At 36.0% G+C, this 14,246-nt stretch overlaps 4 protein-coding genes across 4 annotated transcripts; 2 read left to right on the top strand and 2 right to left on the bottom strand.

Annotated features, from left to right (window-relative positions):
* Window positions 1-1,378: 1,378 nt before the first annotated feature.
* On the top strand, window positions 1,379-2,241 carry LOC103452843 (major strawberry allergen Fra a 1-3-like). Its single transcript, XM_008392378.4, has 2 exons — window positions 1,379-1,654; window positions 1,769-2,241. Exons 1-2 carry the CDS (start codon window positions 1,471-1,473, stop codon window positions 2,062-2,064), a joined length of 480 nt encoding a protein of 159 aa, XP_008390600.2. The 5' UTR covers window positions 1,379-1,470; the 3' UTR covers window positions 2,065-2,241.
* Window positions 2,242-5,059: 2,818 nt separating this feature from the next.
* LOC103452842 (major strawberry allergen Fra a 1-3) lies at window positions 5,060-5,853 on the bottom strand. Its single transcript, XM_008392377.4, has one exon. The coding sequence runs from the start codon at window positions 5,732-5,734 to the stop codon at window positions 5,255-5,257; it is 480 nt and encodes a 159-aa protein (XP_008390599.2). The 5' UTR covers window positions 5,735-5,853; the 3' UTR covers window positions 5,060-5,254.
* A 3,581-nt stretch (window positions 5,854-9,434) lies between these two features.
* On the top strand, window positions 9,435-10,216 carry LOC139190369 (major strawberry allergen Fra a 1-3-like). Its single transcript, XM_070810523.1, has one exon. It carries the CDS (start codon window positions 9,521-9,523, stop codon window positions 9,998-10,000), a length of 480 nt encoding a protein of 159 aa, XP_070666624.1. The 5' UTR covers window positions 9,435-9,520; the 3' UTR covers window positions 10,001-10,216.
* A 2,543-nt stretch (window positions 10,217-12,759) lies between these two features.
* On the bottom strand, window positions 12,760-13,535 carry LOC103452840 (major strawberry allergen Fra a 1-3-like). The gene has a single exon (XM_008392374.4). It carries the CDS (start codon window positions 13,435-13,437, stop codon window positions 12,958-12,960), a length of 480 nt encoding a protein of 159 aa, XP_008390596.2. The 5' UTR covers window positions 13,438-13,535; the 3' UTR covers window positions 12,760-12,957.
* Window positions 13,536-14,246: the final 711 nt, after the last annotated feature.

The following is a 14,246-nucleotide window of genomic DNA, read 5'->3' as shown; positions in this document are numbered from 1 at the left end:
GATTACTCGGCCTGCGTGCCACGTAGGCTTGGTAGTTTTTAGGGTCAACACTACATAAGGAGGAAGAAGAATACAGTTATACGCAAGGTCCCAGACTCCAGTGGAGCAGCACGATCATTTTTTTTCTCTATGGAACGATCACATCGTGCGTTTTCGTTCTCTTTTCTCACGCTGAGGATTCATTTTTTTCTGGCACTTTTTGTGTCGCACAATGTGGCTTCAGCTTTTTTGTTTTTCTTTGTTCTTCTTTTTTGAACAAACATATTATCTACACAGGGTTGAGAAGTGAACTAAACCCCACAATGAGTTAACCATATGAATAATGTGGTTCAAGTTTGCTTTTGGTGATAATCGAACTTAATACATCTCACTTACAAATAAAGAAGAATATCATTATACCGTAATACTAAGGAACACATTTTTTTTTCTTATTTAGTTTTTTTTTTCTGTTAGTATCTAAAATATAAAGGAAAAAGATTATCTCCGGATCCCTTCCTCTTAATCTACTAAATCAGGGAATTCGTGCCATTGAAAATTGATCAAAAAATAAAATGTTTATTTTCTTTTTACAGAAATACCCTTAGAATTACGAGGACATAAATCTTATTCTTTCAAGACGGCGTTTTTGTATGCTGCACCGTATATTATACCAACTGATCATGAGATTTGTGTGTAGTCTTTCTCCCTACTTGTACTGCCTTTCTCTCCGCTTATTATTGTATTATCCAAATTATGATTTGTAAACATGTCATGATCAAACAGCCCACCGACATTTAAGGTTGTCTTTTATGTCGAAGTTAAATACTTGCATCTTCTTCCTTTTCTTGTATGATTAACCATGAATTAATTGGTGTTGTTAGTTAATATATAGTTGATATCGATTGTATGATCATCAAGAAAATCCAAGTGTATTCACTATTATTCTACCTGTTGGAAATGACGATAATATTGAGTTTGATTTTGGACAATTATGCATTTATGCATTGATTCTATAAATTATATTTGTGGCTTTCTTTGACTTAATACATTTATGCATTTTTTGTTTTATATTTTATGCATGTAATTAACTTTTTTTTTAACAAACCATATTATCTACACTAAGGGAATGAGGTAGGCTTAGCAATAATGTGGTCGAAATTTGCTTTTGGCGAAAATTGAACCTAAAACCTCTCACTTATAAGTGAAGAAGAATATTACTCGACTGTAAAACTAAATAACATATTTTATGCATGCAATTGAAAATTATATTTCATTTTCATTTCACATGGAAAACCTCCATTGTAAACTTCAAATTTTGTCCGAAATCCTTTACATATAGGGGGTTACTGTACACGTACCCTCCATCCCAAATCTATAAATACTACCCTCTGGTGATAAAATTTTCTCACATCAACATCAATCATCCTCTTTGCTTCCTTCTTTCATTCTTAATTTCCTTGCTCATTTTCTAAGCTCTTAAAAGTCATCATCATGGGTGTTTTCACATACGAAACCGAATACACCTCAGTCATCCCCCCTGCTAGGTTGTTCAATGCCCTTTTTCTTGATATTGACAACCTTATCCCGAAGATTGCTCCACAAGCAATCAAAACTGTTGAAATTCTTGAGGGGGATGGCGGTGTTGGAACCATCAAGAAAGTTAGTTTTGGTGAAGGTTTGTTTAATTTTCATCATCTTCTCCATTGACTTGTTAATTTTATCTATTTAATATATATATCAAAAACACTAGCTAGTATCTTAATTTCTAACTTATTTTTCCATTTGACAGGGAGTGAATACAACTATATAAAGCACAAGGTTGAGGGAATTGACAAAGATAACTTTGTGTATAGCTACAGTTTGATTGAAGGAGATGTCATTTCTGACAAACTTGAGAAAATCTCTTATGAGATTAAGTTGGTGGCATCTGGCACTGGTTCTAGTATCAAGAACATTAGCCATTACCACACTAAGGGAGATGTTGAGATCAAAGAAGAACATGTTAAGGCTGGCAAAGACAAGGCCCTTGGTCTATTCAAGCTTATTGAGAGCCACCTTCTGGCCAATCCTGATGCCTACAACTAAAACCATCTATTTGGCAACAAACTTGTGTCTTGTTTTCTCTGTTTATTCAAGTGTGTGGTTTTCAAATTTTCATCATACCAAAGCAATTCTCTGACTTGCAGTTCGGATATGATTAAAGAGCAATACTGTATTTAATTTTAATCTAAATAAATAATACATATACTACTTATATGTAAATTATTCGATGATATTTAGCCTTTGGAGTAGCTAGACTCTGCGATTAGTCTTTAATCAAGTAAAAGGTGTGCGAGTATTTGAATTTACGTGAATTGACAATTAATAAAATCAAGAAAAATTACAGAAAGCAATAATTAATAGAAAATGAGAAAACAAGTAATTTTTAAAAATATACATAAGTAAAAGAAAAAAGGACAGATAGCCTTCGACATTTCCACCGTTATGCATTTACCAGTACAAATTAGTTTACTAAGACGTTGACTGTGAAGGAAGTTGATACGAGGAGTAGCTAACTCATCCTTCTGCTGGATGAGCATTTGCAATGCGAGAGATGTGTAATCTCGGGGTTTGCGATGGCTAATTGGGAATGAAAAATCGGTAAAATTATGGGAAGACCCCTGAATTTCCCTCCCATCATCCATGTTTCGGATTTTCTCCCCAAGGCCGGCTAATTGTAGTCTGAAATTTGTAGCAGATTGGATTGAGCCCGTGTCCAAAACATGGAGGGTGGATCTTCTCAATTCTTTCCTTTCCCCGGTGGAGGTTGACCTTATTCGCTCTATTCCTCTGAGTCTACGTGATGTGGCTGATCAGTTCATTTGGCACCATGAGAAAAAGGCCATTTTTTCGGTGAAAACGGCGTACCACGTCACGAGGGAATGGGTTCGGCTGAGTGCTCAACATGGTTCATCTTCTTCATCCCCATATCCTTTTTCCGAATTGTGGTCCGAAGTTTGGCACGCAAATGTTACCCCAAAGGTGCGTGTCTCCTTTTGGCGTTTGTGCACTGAATCTCTCCCCACAAGGAGAAATTTGGGCTTGAAACATATTACGACGGATCTATTGTGCGTACTATGCAACTCCTTTGTGGAGTAAGTGTCCCACCTTATTAAGGATTGTCACTATGCTCGATGTGCTTGGTTGTTCTCCCCTCTTGGGCCCTTACCAACCTCCAGGATTCACCGTCCTTCAAAGCTTGGGTGTTGGACCTTCTTTCTAACCTACCCCCTTAAATACGTTGGAAGTCTTCATGATGATTTGTTGGGATATTTGGAACTCCCGCAACTACAAGCTTTGGAATGACCGCTGTGATTCTCCAGATTTAATGGTGACTAAGGTCCTCTCATGGTGGCAACAATTTGTGTCGGAAAACACCCCCTTGCTCAGGCCCCTGGCCAAAATCCTGGTCCTCCCAAATGGACAACGCCACCCTCAAGGCGTTTGAAACTCAATTTTGATGGTGCTTGGCGTGGGGAAACCTTTTGGGGGGTGTGAGTATCATTGTAAGAGACGACACTGGGATTTTTCGTGGCGGCTGCTTGCCTGAATTTTCCAAATGTGTCATCCCCTCTCCATGCGCGCGGAAGCCTTGGCAGCTAGGGAGTGTGTGGTTTGGGCGGTGACAAGGGGTTTTAAAAATCTAGTAATCGAAGGTGATTCTCTTCAGATTCTGAGAGCACTAGCAAATGATTTCCTAACTGTTCATCAATCAGGCATTTAGTGGAAGATACAAAGGCTTTTCTTCCCACAATCACTAAATATTTGTGTTCCCATATTCGTCACCAAGCCAACGGTGTTGCCCATCAACTTGCTCAGTTTAGCTTGTCAATTGGAACCCATTGCGAATGGTTATTACCCCACCAAACTTTATTTTGGATCTTCTGGTCCAGGATTGCTTGTAAATGGTCTTTCTATCTGCTTGTAATCTTTGATGTACTACCTCTGAGCTGTTTGGGCTCCTATCAATGAATGCCATCGTTACTTAAAAATAAAAATAAAATAAAATAAACTTATTCTAAGCCCTTGTAAGGTTTGGTTTTTTACGGTTATAAGATTTTGTCCTACTATTATAGCACACTTCTTCGCATCTGGCGAATTTTAAAGTCTAACACATGGGCAATACAAATTAAGCATGGGGCACATGTTTGGCCGTTAGGCTTTACATGTGAAACAACTTGCTCTGATATCATTAAGAAAGTTTAGATTTTACCATAAAACTAATTGACAATATAAAAAATAGCTCAACTTCTTGTAACCACAACAAAATTTGGTCCAATCACCGATACGAGACTTTACCTTCATATTCTCACCCACCAAATTGTTGAACTAATTATTCAGTCAAAATCTCCTTGCTTCCCTTCTGCCTACAATGCCTTTACAATGAGCTTTTTGCAGTAGTAGCCAACTGTTGATTCCTTATTGCGAGTCTTTTTAGGACTACGGACCTTCCTTTGTTGTCCGGTAAACTTCGCACATGAAAGGTTCATTTTATACTTCATAGTGACTTTATTGAATTAGAGGGAAATGGTCTATAGACTCGTGTAAGTCATGTGCATATATTTGATGAATTGTGAGTTGAACTTGTACGATCCATATTTGATAAAATTAGCGAATTGGTTTGATGAACTTGTACGATCCTAACATATATGGCGTGAGGCACACTAATTTAAAAATCAGAAATCAAATAAGCTAAGAAAATTCGAATGCAAGAAGCAAGAACCGCGGATGGAGGTGAGTCATGCCACATAAGGATGAGGAAAGACAAGCTCTTAAAATCGTCATCATGGGTGTGTTAACTCATGGGGTTATTTATGGTATGAATTACCAAATGGTTTACAAGGAAAACGAAATCAGAGATTTCCTTTCATCACTTTACGCTATATGTGGTAGAGATTCAAATGTTATTCAATTATTATGATTTGCGGGTAATTGAAATGTCGCTTCTCATGTGTTCAGTAAACTAAAGTAGTTAGGAAAGTGGAACATAACATTAGCAAGTACAAACTTGCATTAAGAAAGACTTGCAGGAATAATCAGGTCCATTAATTTTGAGTTTATTGCAAATGAAAGGAAATACAACATTCACTCTTCAATCAAAACCTTCAATTACGTACTAGCCAAACACTGTTTTGGAAGGGAAGAAAATATATAAAACGGATTAAAACCACACTAATATTTGACGGCAAAGATGACACGAGACTGAATAACACATGAATGCAGCACCAGACAATGTTTAGTTGTAGGCATCCTGGTGCTCCAAGAGGTAGTTCTCAATCAGCTTGAAGAGGTGGGAGGCCTTCTCTTTGCCAGCCTTAACATGCTCTTCCTTGATCTCAACATCTCCCTTGGTGTGATAGTGGCTGGTGCTCTTGATGATGCAACCGCTGCCGGAAGCCACCAACTTAGTCTCGTAACAGATTTTCTCAATTGTTTCGGAGATAGCATCTCCCTCAATCACACTGTACTTGTACACAAAGTTGTCCTTGTCAACTCCATCGATTCTGTGCTTGACATAGTTGTATGTGCTACCTTCACCGAAGTTGATCTTCTTAATGGTTCCAACTCCACCATCTCCTTCAAGGATCTCAGTGCTCTTCACTGCCTGAGGTGCAATCTTGGGGATAAGGTTGTCAGCATCAAGAACAAAGGCATTGTACAACCTAGCGGGGGGGATGACGGAGGTGAACTCGGATTCGTATGTGAAAACACCCATGATTCTAAGATGTGTTTGTGAAGTGGGAAAATAATCGACGAAGAGGAAGACTTAGATAAAAAGATGATGTATTGGGAGATTTTGAGTTGTGAAGAAGTGAGGAGGATGTATTGGTATTTATAGGCTGAGGCAGTGGATCAAAAGGTTTACGCAAGCTCCTAATTGTTTAATGGGTTTTATTCATCATGGACGTGGGAACCATTACTTTTGTACAAGGAAATTTTGTAATGTAATCAAGGAAAGGACAATCTGGAAATTGAATAAGAAATGGCCAATTACTCCACGAGGTGGACTAACCTCAATTTTTTCTTGTGCTTACCAATTAGTGCTTTAGAGATCACACACATCATTTTTTTAAAGATATATTTTTTCTATTAAATGTTAGTGGTGTGTAGAAAATATTAAAAAATTAAATGGATGTGGGAGAAGTAATTTGGGATGTGTAAATATAATCTCTCAAAATAAATTGGTGTTGAACTTGCATCCAAATGTTCGAACCTAATATCTCTTATGTACAAGTAAATAAGAATATCATTGCACCATAATACTAAGTAATTAATGTTTTGGAGGTCATATTCCCTCCCAACTTAACACTTTGTGTCTTTCGCTGTTATATTTACTGGACTTTTCAATAATTCAATTTTTGTTGACATATTATTGGAGTATAATCATATTCTCTATTAATACTTTTTGGACATTCACAACGAGCATAGTCACGGGCTGCAGACATAAGGATGGAATTTTTTACTAAATTACCATATTAACCGTATCATACCAAAGTTGTGCAAAAAAAATTGTATCATTGGTATGGTACGGTATTTGTACTGTACCATACATTTTGGTACGGTAATGATATTCAAAACTAATATCAATGGTATACCATACCGTACCACTACTATTAATATTATAATAATTATATCATTTATTTATTCATTTATATATAATTCGGTATTATTATCATTATATGTGCACTTTATATTTTTTTCCTAATCATTTATCCAATCATCTCACCATCTAACCTCTACTTTCCCAATAAAAAAAATCTAAGCTTTCTTGCGCTGCGACTCTTCATCTTTTCACTCATCTAGCCACCGACTTCATCTCTGTTGCTCCAGTTCCGCGACTCTCTCTCCAAAGTCCATCTCATCTCCTCCTTCATCAAATTGAGATGTCTTTCTCCCTGGCCTCATCTATCAAGTTAATTTTATACAATTTTAAAGAATGTAGAGATGGAATTTAGGAATCATTGTACTATTTTTTTAGGGATATTGGGTTCTTTCAGCAATTCTTCCATCTATTTAATGAATCTCTATAAAATTCTCAAAATTAAATAAAAAAGTTCTAGAAACCCAAAGGGAGTGGCCAAAACATGTTTTGGCCTTGAATTAGGTTGGAAAAAAATTCAAATTTTGGCCCAAAAGAACGGCCCAAAACAAATTGGTAATTACCATTACCATACTATGTCAACTAAACTATTTGACATGCCGAAATTCAATATACCAAAAGTTTAGCAAGGTAATGGTAATAGATTTTGTCATACTAAAAATTTGGTATGATAATTAATAAATGAATTTTGATACGGTAATCGTCCCAATACCATCCCTAAACATAAAAGGGCATCTGAAGAAGATAATAGAATAGGACTCTGTATTTGGATAATATTTGTTACAATTGAATATTCCAGTTTGGAGATGTGAAAAGCCAAATGACGGCCAATTAAAAGTCGACGCATTGCAGCCAATGTTGAATTGCAGGTCAAGTCATTCCTAAATTGAACTTCTGGAAGTGCATATACTGGTCGTGAGGCAGCAGGGACAACAATAGAATTGTACAGTACCAACTTGCATAAATTGGTTGATGATCTAGAGGCATTGCTGTTCACATCAGGTCAGACTCTCAATTGTTGTGGTCTATATATAGCACCTACAGCATTCCACTTCACTCCAAGTCAAAACCTGAATATTGTAGAAAAACAATTTTCTTCATATTTCCTTAGAACTCTTTGATCGCTTTCATAATGGCCAACCCCTGATGCCTACAACTAAATTAGAACTTGTTCATATTTGTGGTTTGTGTTCAAGTGTTTTGTTTTTGCTTCGTTTTGATTTATAGGAAAATAGTAATAAGACGTTCCAATTGGAATAAAATTAAAAAATATTAATATTTTTGTAATACTCTTCAAGAAATATTAATGAAAGTCTTGGTTTCAATTTGTAACTTGCAAATGTTGGCATGAATTACGATCAGCACGAACCTTTCAAAATTACTTTGAACAAGTTGGCCTCCTCAAAGTTTTGAGCTTCTTTTGAATAAAAAAGAAGTAAAACATCAATTTGAATTCTCCTCCTCCATCTTTAGTCGGAGGTGTATAGGAAGAAGTATAATATCGGTCAGAAAGTTCTTCAATGAGCAATTTTAATGTGACGTCAAATACCCATTTTAGTCAAAAGATAAGTTTTTTTTTTTTAATTTTTTTTTTACGTCTTGAAAGGAATAATCAAGTGACGGTGGGCCCAAACTTAAATTTGCATCAATTCTTTTGAGCAAACTACTTGTAAATCTTTTGAAAATATAAATAGTGAAAGACTGAAGTTCTGCCAAGAGTAAGAACTTGAAGTTCTTTCACTATTTATGAAAAGGCTCGTGTAGGTTAAGAGATTTAATGTCCTTTCTTTTCTTCTTCTTTAGATTTAAGCTATCTCCAATGCGTAAGAAAATTCATAGCCAAAAGTTATATTTGGCTGTAAATATAGCTAAATCATTTCTAATGCATTGAAAAAGTACTGTTATTTTTTATTGCAATATAAAGTCATGATATAACTTTAGAGTTAAGTGAGACCATTACCTTTAGTAGATGGAAAATACTAGAAATACCACATATTTGAACTACATTAGTGCATCATTTGGTGTGATAAATGAGAACAAACAAGCATGCATGTATATAATGGAACTAAACTTGTGGCATAGAGTCGATTATATAACGTACAAATACTAACTCGATTGGTTGTTTATCAATATTCAGGCTCATTCGAACAAGCCGGCTATAAATATTATGTCAAATTTTCAGAAACATTAATGTGACGATATTTTAAGGGGTGTGATATCCACACACCCCATTTTACTTCTCACACACCTTTTTAATTTTCAACCGTCGGATCAGATGAATTGAAAAAGATCAACGGACAGAAATTATTAAGGGGTGTGTGAGAAGTAAAATGAGATGTATGAATAGCACACCCCTATTTTAAACCAATCATGCGATCCCATTTGAATAAAACACTTGGGAACGAGTAACATTGTAGTTTCATGGCAGTCCTTATGTTGATCAAAGAGTTCAGATATGTAGATATGTAGTGAATCAAAAAGGGAACTTAGGTTTATTCTAGTCCATAAGGATATTATTGAGTCAGTAGTCAACAGACTTAGCACACCAGCTCTGCTGTAATATTCCGATCATCAAGTGTTAGAACATTTTCTATTAAAAAAATTTCCACATTATTAATTAGCACACCAGCTAGTTGTATTAAGTTGGAATTTACAAAATCAACTTCTAGAGGTGCCTTTCTTTGACTAAAATGTTCAAATTGGAAACAACCAATGGGAAACTAAATACTGTCCAAATTTCTCTATCAGTAGGGGTCCACATTACACTACATCCCCTCACCAATAACCTATAAATACCACCTCCATATCTTCCACCATCAAATACCTTCATTATCAATTTCTCTTTTCTTCCTTCACATTTCATTCTTATTTTGATCAGTTTCTAAGCTCTCACTCATCATCATGGGTATCTTCACATATGAAACTGAATTCGCCTCAGTCTGCGCTCCTGCTAGGTTGTACAATGCTCTTGTTCTTGATGCTGACAACCTCATCCCAAAGATTGCTCCACAAGCAATTAAAACTGCTGAAATTCTTGAGGGAGATGGAGGTGTTGGAACCATCAAGAAGATTAGCTTTGGTGAAGGAAGTGAATACAGCTATGTGAAGCACAAGGTTGATGGAATTGACAAAGATAACTTTGTCTACAATTACAGTTTGATTGAAGGAGATGTCATTTCTGACAAGATTGAGAAGATCTCTTATGAGACTAAGTTGGTGGCTTCCGGCAGCGGTTCCATCATCAAGAGCACTAGCCATTACCACACTAAGGGAGATGTTGAGATCAAAGAAGAGCATGTTAAGGCAGGGAAAGAAAGGGCCCATGGTTTGTTCAAGCTCATTGAGAACTACCTTGTGGCCAACCCTGATGCCTATAACTAAAACCATCAATCTAAATATGATTCTGCATGTTAAGAGTAGGGGAAACAAATTTTGTATCCTCTCCTCTCTTTTTTTTCTGTTTATTCAGCGGTGTGGCTTTCCATTTTTTATTTGCTCATACAGAAGCAGTTTTGGTTTGCAATTTGGAGTTATGATTCAAGTAAGATTGTATTTGATTTGAATCTCAATAAATGAAACAACATTCGATTACTTTTATACAGAGAACAATGATCTAATTCTTTTTAGGTAGTTTATGATTGAATATCATAATTCATAGATGTTAGGGTTATATTGGGTTTGAATGGTTGCGGGCCAAACAAGTTAGAAAATGGGCTTAGCAGTGGGCACCCCAACATAGTTGGTTCCAGGCTCGAAGCAGAACATGCCGAAAATTTGGCTTGGCCCGAGAAATGGAACACCCATGCTGTTAGCTTTGCAGTGAAAAAAGGAGGCCCTAAGTTTCCTCCCGTGATATGAGTTACCACTCCTTGATCGCTGATTCTAACCCAAACATCTGACTGCATTACTATTGAAATTGCATTATACATCCAAAATAGCCCTAAGAAGATATGATCACATTGTCTAACCAATTCTTTCTTGATATGTTTCTCAAAAAATCCGATTCATGCGGATTCTTCCCCCAACTAAAGAAGAGATCTTGGCGGAATTGGCGCATATGAAATTGAGCACAATTTTGCATAGCCCACCTTTTTTCTCGAGAAGAGATGGGAAACATGCTCAATTTCATTTTATTGAATAGTTGACCCATCTCCTTGTTGTTTGAAGAAACCGTCCGCTTCAATTGGTATTTTTTTCACAAAAAACAAACATGACATAGCAAATCCAATCTTTCACTAAGATTTTGAAAAGCAGTTGTTATCTACAACAAGGTGGGGCGTGGAGCAAACCCCGCAACATGTAACATGAGATGAGTTTGGTAACTCACTTATAGTATAAGAGACATAGGACTAAAGAGAAAGCCAAAAAATGATCCTTTGTGTATAATTTTGTATAATCTCGAATGTTATCAGTTTGGAGCTTGAGCCGAGATGAAGGCAGCCAAGCAGCAGCAGGAGCCCAGCAAAGCTGGGTGGACCCGAGTGAGGTGTCAACCAGCAGCCCTGGCAGGGAGAAGCCCAAACAAGTGGACTCGAGCTCAGTGTGCGTAGCAAGCACATGGGGCTGCAAGGTGCCGTTTTGCAGCATAGGCCGAAGAGCAGGCTCGATTCGGCGCAGTGGCACGATGCAGCTTCAGGCCGTGGCTCAACTGCGATTTTCTCTTCTTCGTTTTTTGTGATTTAGGTTTGTAAACCCTAGTTCGTGTTTCTATTTTTTTTTTCTTTGACTCACACAATTCAACATAACAATGTAGCATGTTATAACATAACTTGCATATTTAAAATTTGGGCATATCAATTTGTGTGCATGAACATGCTATATATATTGAACAGTATATGCAATATACAATATGTAAAATAGGGTCTTTTAGAGATAAGGATTAAATGAGGTGATTTTGCTACTATTTACAATATGTAAAATATGGGCTTTATTTTAATGCACCAAACATGTCACTTATAACAAAACCACATATTTTACTACTATTTACAACAATGCCATATTCATTGTTTGCAACGTAACCTCCACCATCAAAGTTTTGAAAATGTAACCGTAGATTCACTATCACCCATAAAACATAACATCCATCTTCATTTTCTACAAGATATCATCTTTTTTGTCTATATTTTATAACCAGTTCCATTGCCATACTTTTGAAAGCTCTCATAATGATATTGTGTGGAGAGAATGCACTAATTTACAACCAAAAATTGTCTTGGCAGAAACATGATTACTGTCCAATGCATACCATGTGTTTATTGAAAGGCCTATGTGGGGAATTTCATTGTTTGGTTCTGTTGGTCGATTAGGTACGTTGGTTATGTTTTGTAAATAACAATTAGGTACTAGTTTACGTCTGAAGTTTCCAAAATTTTGATTATGTGATTTCAATTAGGTACGTTATATTGTTTAGGTCCCATATATTCAGTACGATCAATTTAGTACGATTCATATGCTTTATATTTTAGGTCATTAGGCCTGGTATATTCGGTACGATCAATTTGGTATGATTTGTATTTTTTATATTTTAATTCATTAGGTCCGGTAGATTTGGTACGGTTTTTATTTTTCTTGTTTTAGTTCATTAGGTTTGGTAAATTTGAGATGGTCAATTTTGAGTGGTTTGTAATTTTTATGTTTTAGTCCATTAGGTTCGATAATTTTGCATTATTGATTCGTTAGGCATCAAACATTAATTATGATTTGCAAAACCTAATGCTTTTCAATTTTTTTATTTTTATGTTTGAACCCTTAAAATCATGTACCTAAGAGTAATATAGGCAAACTAAAAATACAATAAATGTCACTTAGTATTATGGTCTAGTGTTGTTCATCTTCACTTGTAAGTGAGATGTCTTATGTTCAATTTTCGCTCAAATGCGAATTTGAACCATATTATTTCTAACCCATGAGCGTATTTATGGTATGAATTACAAAATGGTTTACAAGGAAAACGAAATCAGGGTTTTCATTTCATCACTTTAGGCTATTATGAGGGAGAGATTCAAATGTTATTCAATTATTATGAGTTGCTGGTAATTGAAATGTCGCTTCTCATATGTTAAGTAAAGTAGTTAGGAAACTGGAACTTAACATTAGTAACTACAAATTTGCATTAAAAAAATAAAAATAAAATAAAAACCTTGCAGGAATAATCAGATCCATTAATTTTTAGTTTAAATACAACATTCACTCTGCAATCAAAACCTTCAATCACGTACAAGCCACACACTGTTTTAGAAGGGAAAAATATATATAAAAATGGATTAAAACCACACCAATATTTGATGGAAAAGATGACACGAGATTGAATAACACATGAATGCAGCAGCAGACAATGTTTAGTTGTAGGCATCCTGGTGCTCCAAGAGGTAGTTCTCAATCAGCTTGAAGAGGTGGGAGGCCTTCTCTTTGCCAGCCTTAACATGCTCTTCCTTGATCTCAACATCTCCCTTGGTGTGATAGTGGCTAGTGCTCTTGATGACGCAACCGCTACCGGAAGCCACCAACTTAGTCTCGTAACAAATTTTCTCAATTGTTTCGGAGATAGCATCTCCCTCAATCACACTGTATTTATACACAAAGTTGTCCTTGTCAACTCCATCGATTCTGTGCTTGACATAGTTGTATGTGCTACCTTCACCGAAGTTGATCTTCTTAATGGTTCCAACTCCGCCATCTCCTTCAAGGATCTCAGTGCTCTTCACTGCATGTGGTGCAATCTTGGGGATGAGGTTGTCAGCATCAAGAACAAAGGCATTGTACAACCTAGCGGGGGGGATGACGGAGGTGAACTCGGATTTGTATGTGAAAACTCCCATGATTCTGAGATGTGTTTGTGAAGTGGGAAAATAACCGACGAAGAGGAAGACTAAGAAAGAAAGATGATGTATTGGGAGATTTTGAGTTGTGAAGAAGTGAGGAGGATGTATTGGTATTTATAGGCTGAGGCAGAAGGTGGATCAAAAGGTATACGCAAGCTCCTAATTGTTTAATGGGTTTTATTCATCGTGGACGTGGGAACCATTACTTTTGTACAAGGAAAATTTGTAATGTAATCAAGAAAAGACCATCTGGAAATTGAATAAGAAATGGCCAATTACTCCACGAGGTGGACTAACCACAATTTTTTCTTGTGCTTACCAATTAGTTCTCTAGAGATCACACATCATTTTTTTAAAAACAAAGATATATTTTTATATTAAGGGATGTGGAAGATAAATGGATATTAAACTTGTCATCCACACGTGTAAATCTAAAATTTTTTATTTACAAGTAAAAAGAAATATCATTAGATCTTTAGAAGTCATATTCTCTTACAACTTAAAACTTTGTGTGCCTTGCGCTGTTATATTTACGGGAATTTTTAATACTTTTTGTTACGTATTGTTGGAGCATTTCTAATCATCCTCTCTATTAATACTTTATATACTTTCACAACGGGCATAGTCACGGGTTGCAGACATATGGGCATCTGAAGAAGATAATAGAGTAGGACTGTGTATTTGGATAATATTTGTTACAATCAAATAGGAAACTGTTATTAGTACTTCTAAAATCTCATAATACACTCTTATAAGTGTAATTTTCTTAATAATTATAAAAAGTTTGAAGTGAAAAATGAGATTTT

This window comes from Malus domestica, chromosome 13, assembly GCF_042453785.1.
Source record: "Malus domestica chromosome 13, GDT2T_hap1".
Lineage (NCBI taxonomy): Eukaryota > Viridiplantae > Streptophyta > Magnoliopsida > Rosales > Rosaceae > Malus > Malus domestica.
This window is presented reverse-complemented; position numbering and strand designations above follow the sequence as displayed.

What these genes read in the sequence shown, in the direction of transcription:
- LOC139190369 (XM_070810523.1), top strand. Translation starts at nt 9,521, where the DNA reads ATGGGTATCTTCACATATGAAACTGAATTCGCCTCAGTCTGCGCTCCT.
- LOC103452843 (XM_008392378.4), top strand. Translation starts at nt 1,471, where the DNA reads ATGGGTGTTTTCACATACGAAACCGAATACACCTCAGTCATCCCCCCT. An exon ending in GAAAGTTAGTTTTGGTGAAG is followed by an intron (nt 1,655 to 1,768) that starts GTTTGTTTAATT and finishes TCCATTTGACAG; the next exon opens with GGAGTGAATACAACTATATA.
- LOC103452840 (XM_008392374.4), bottom strand. Translation starts at nt 13,437, where the DNA reads ATGGGAGTTTTCACATACAAATCCGAGTTCACCTCCGTCATCCCCCCC.
- LOC103452842 (XM_008392377.4), bottom strand. Translation starts at nt 5,734, where the DNA reads ATGGGTGTTTTCACATACGAATCCGAGTTCACCTCCGTCATCCCCCCC.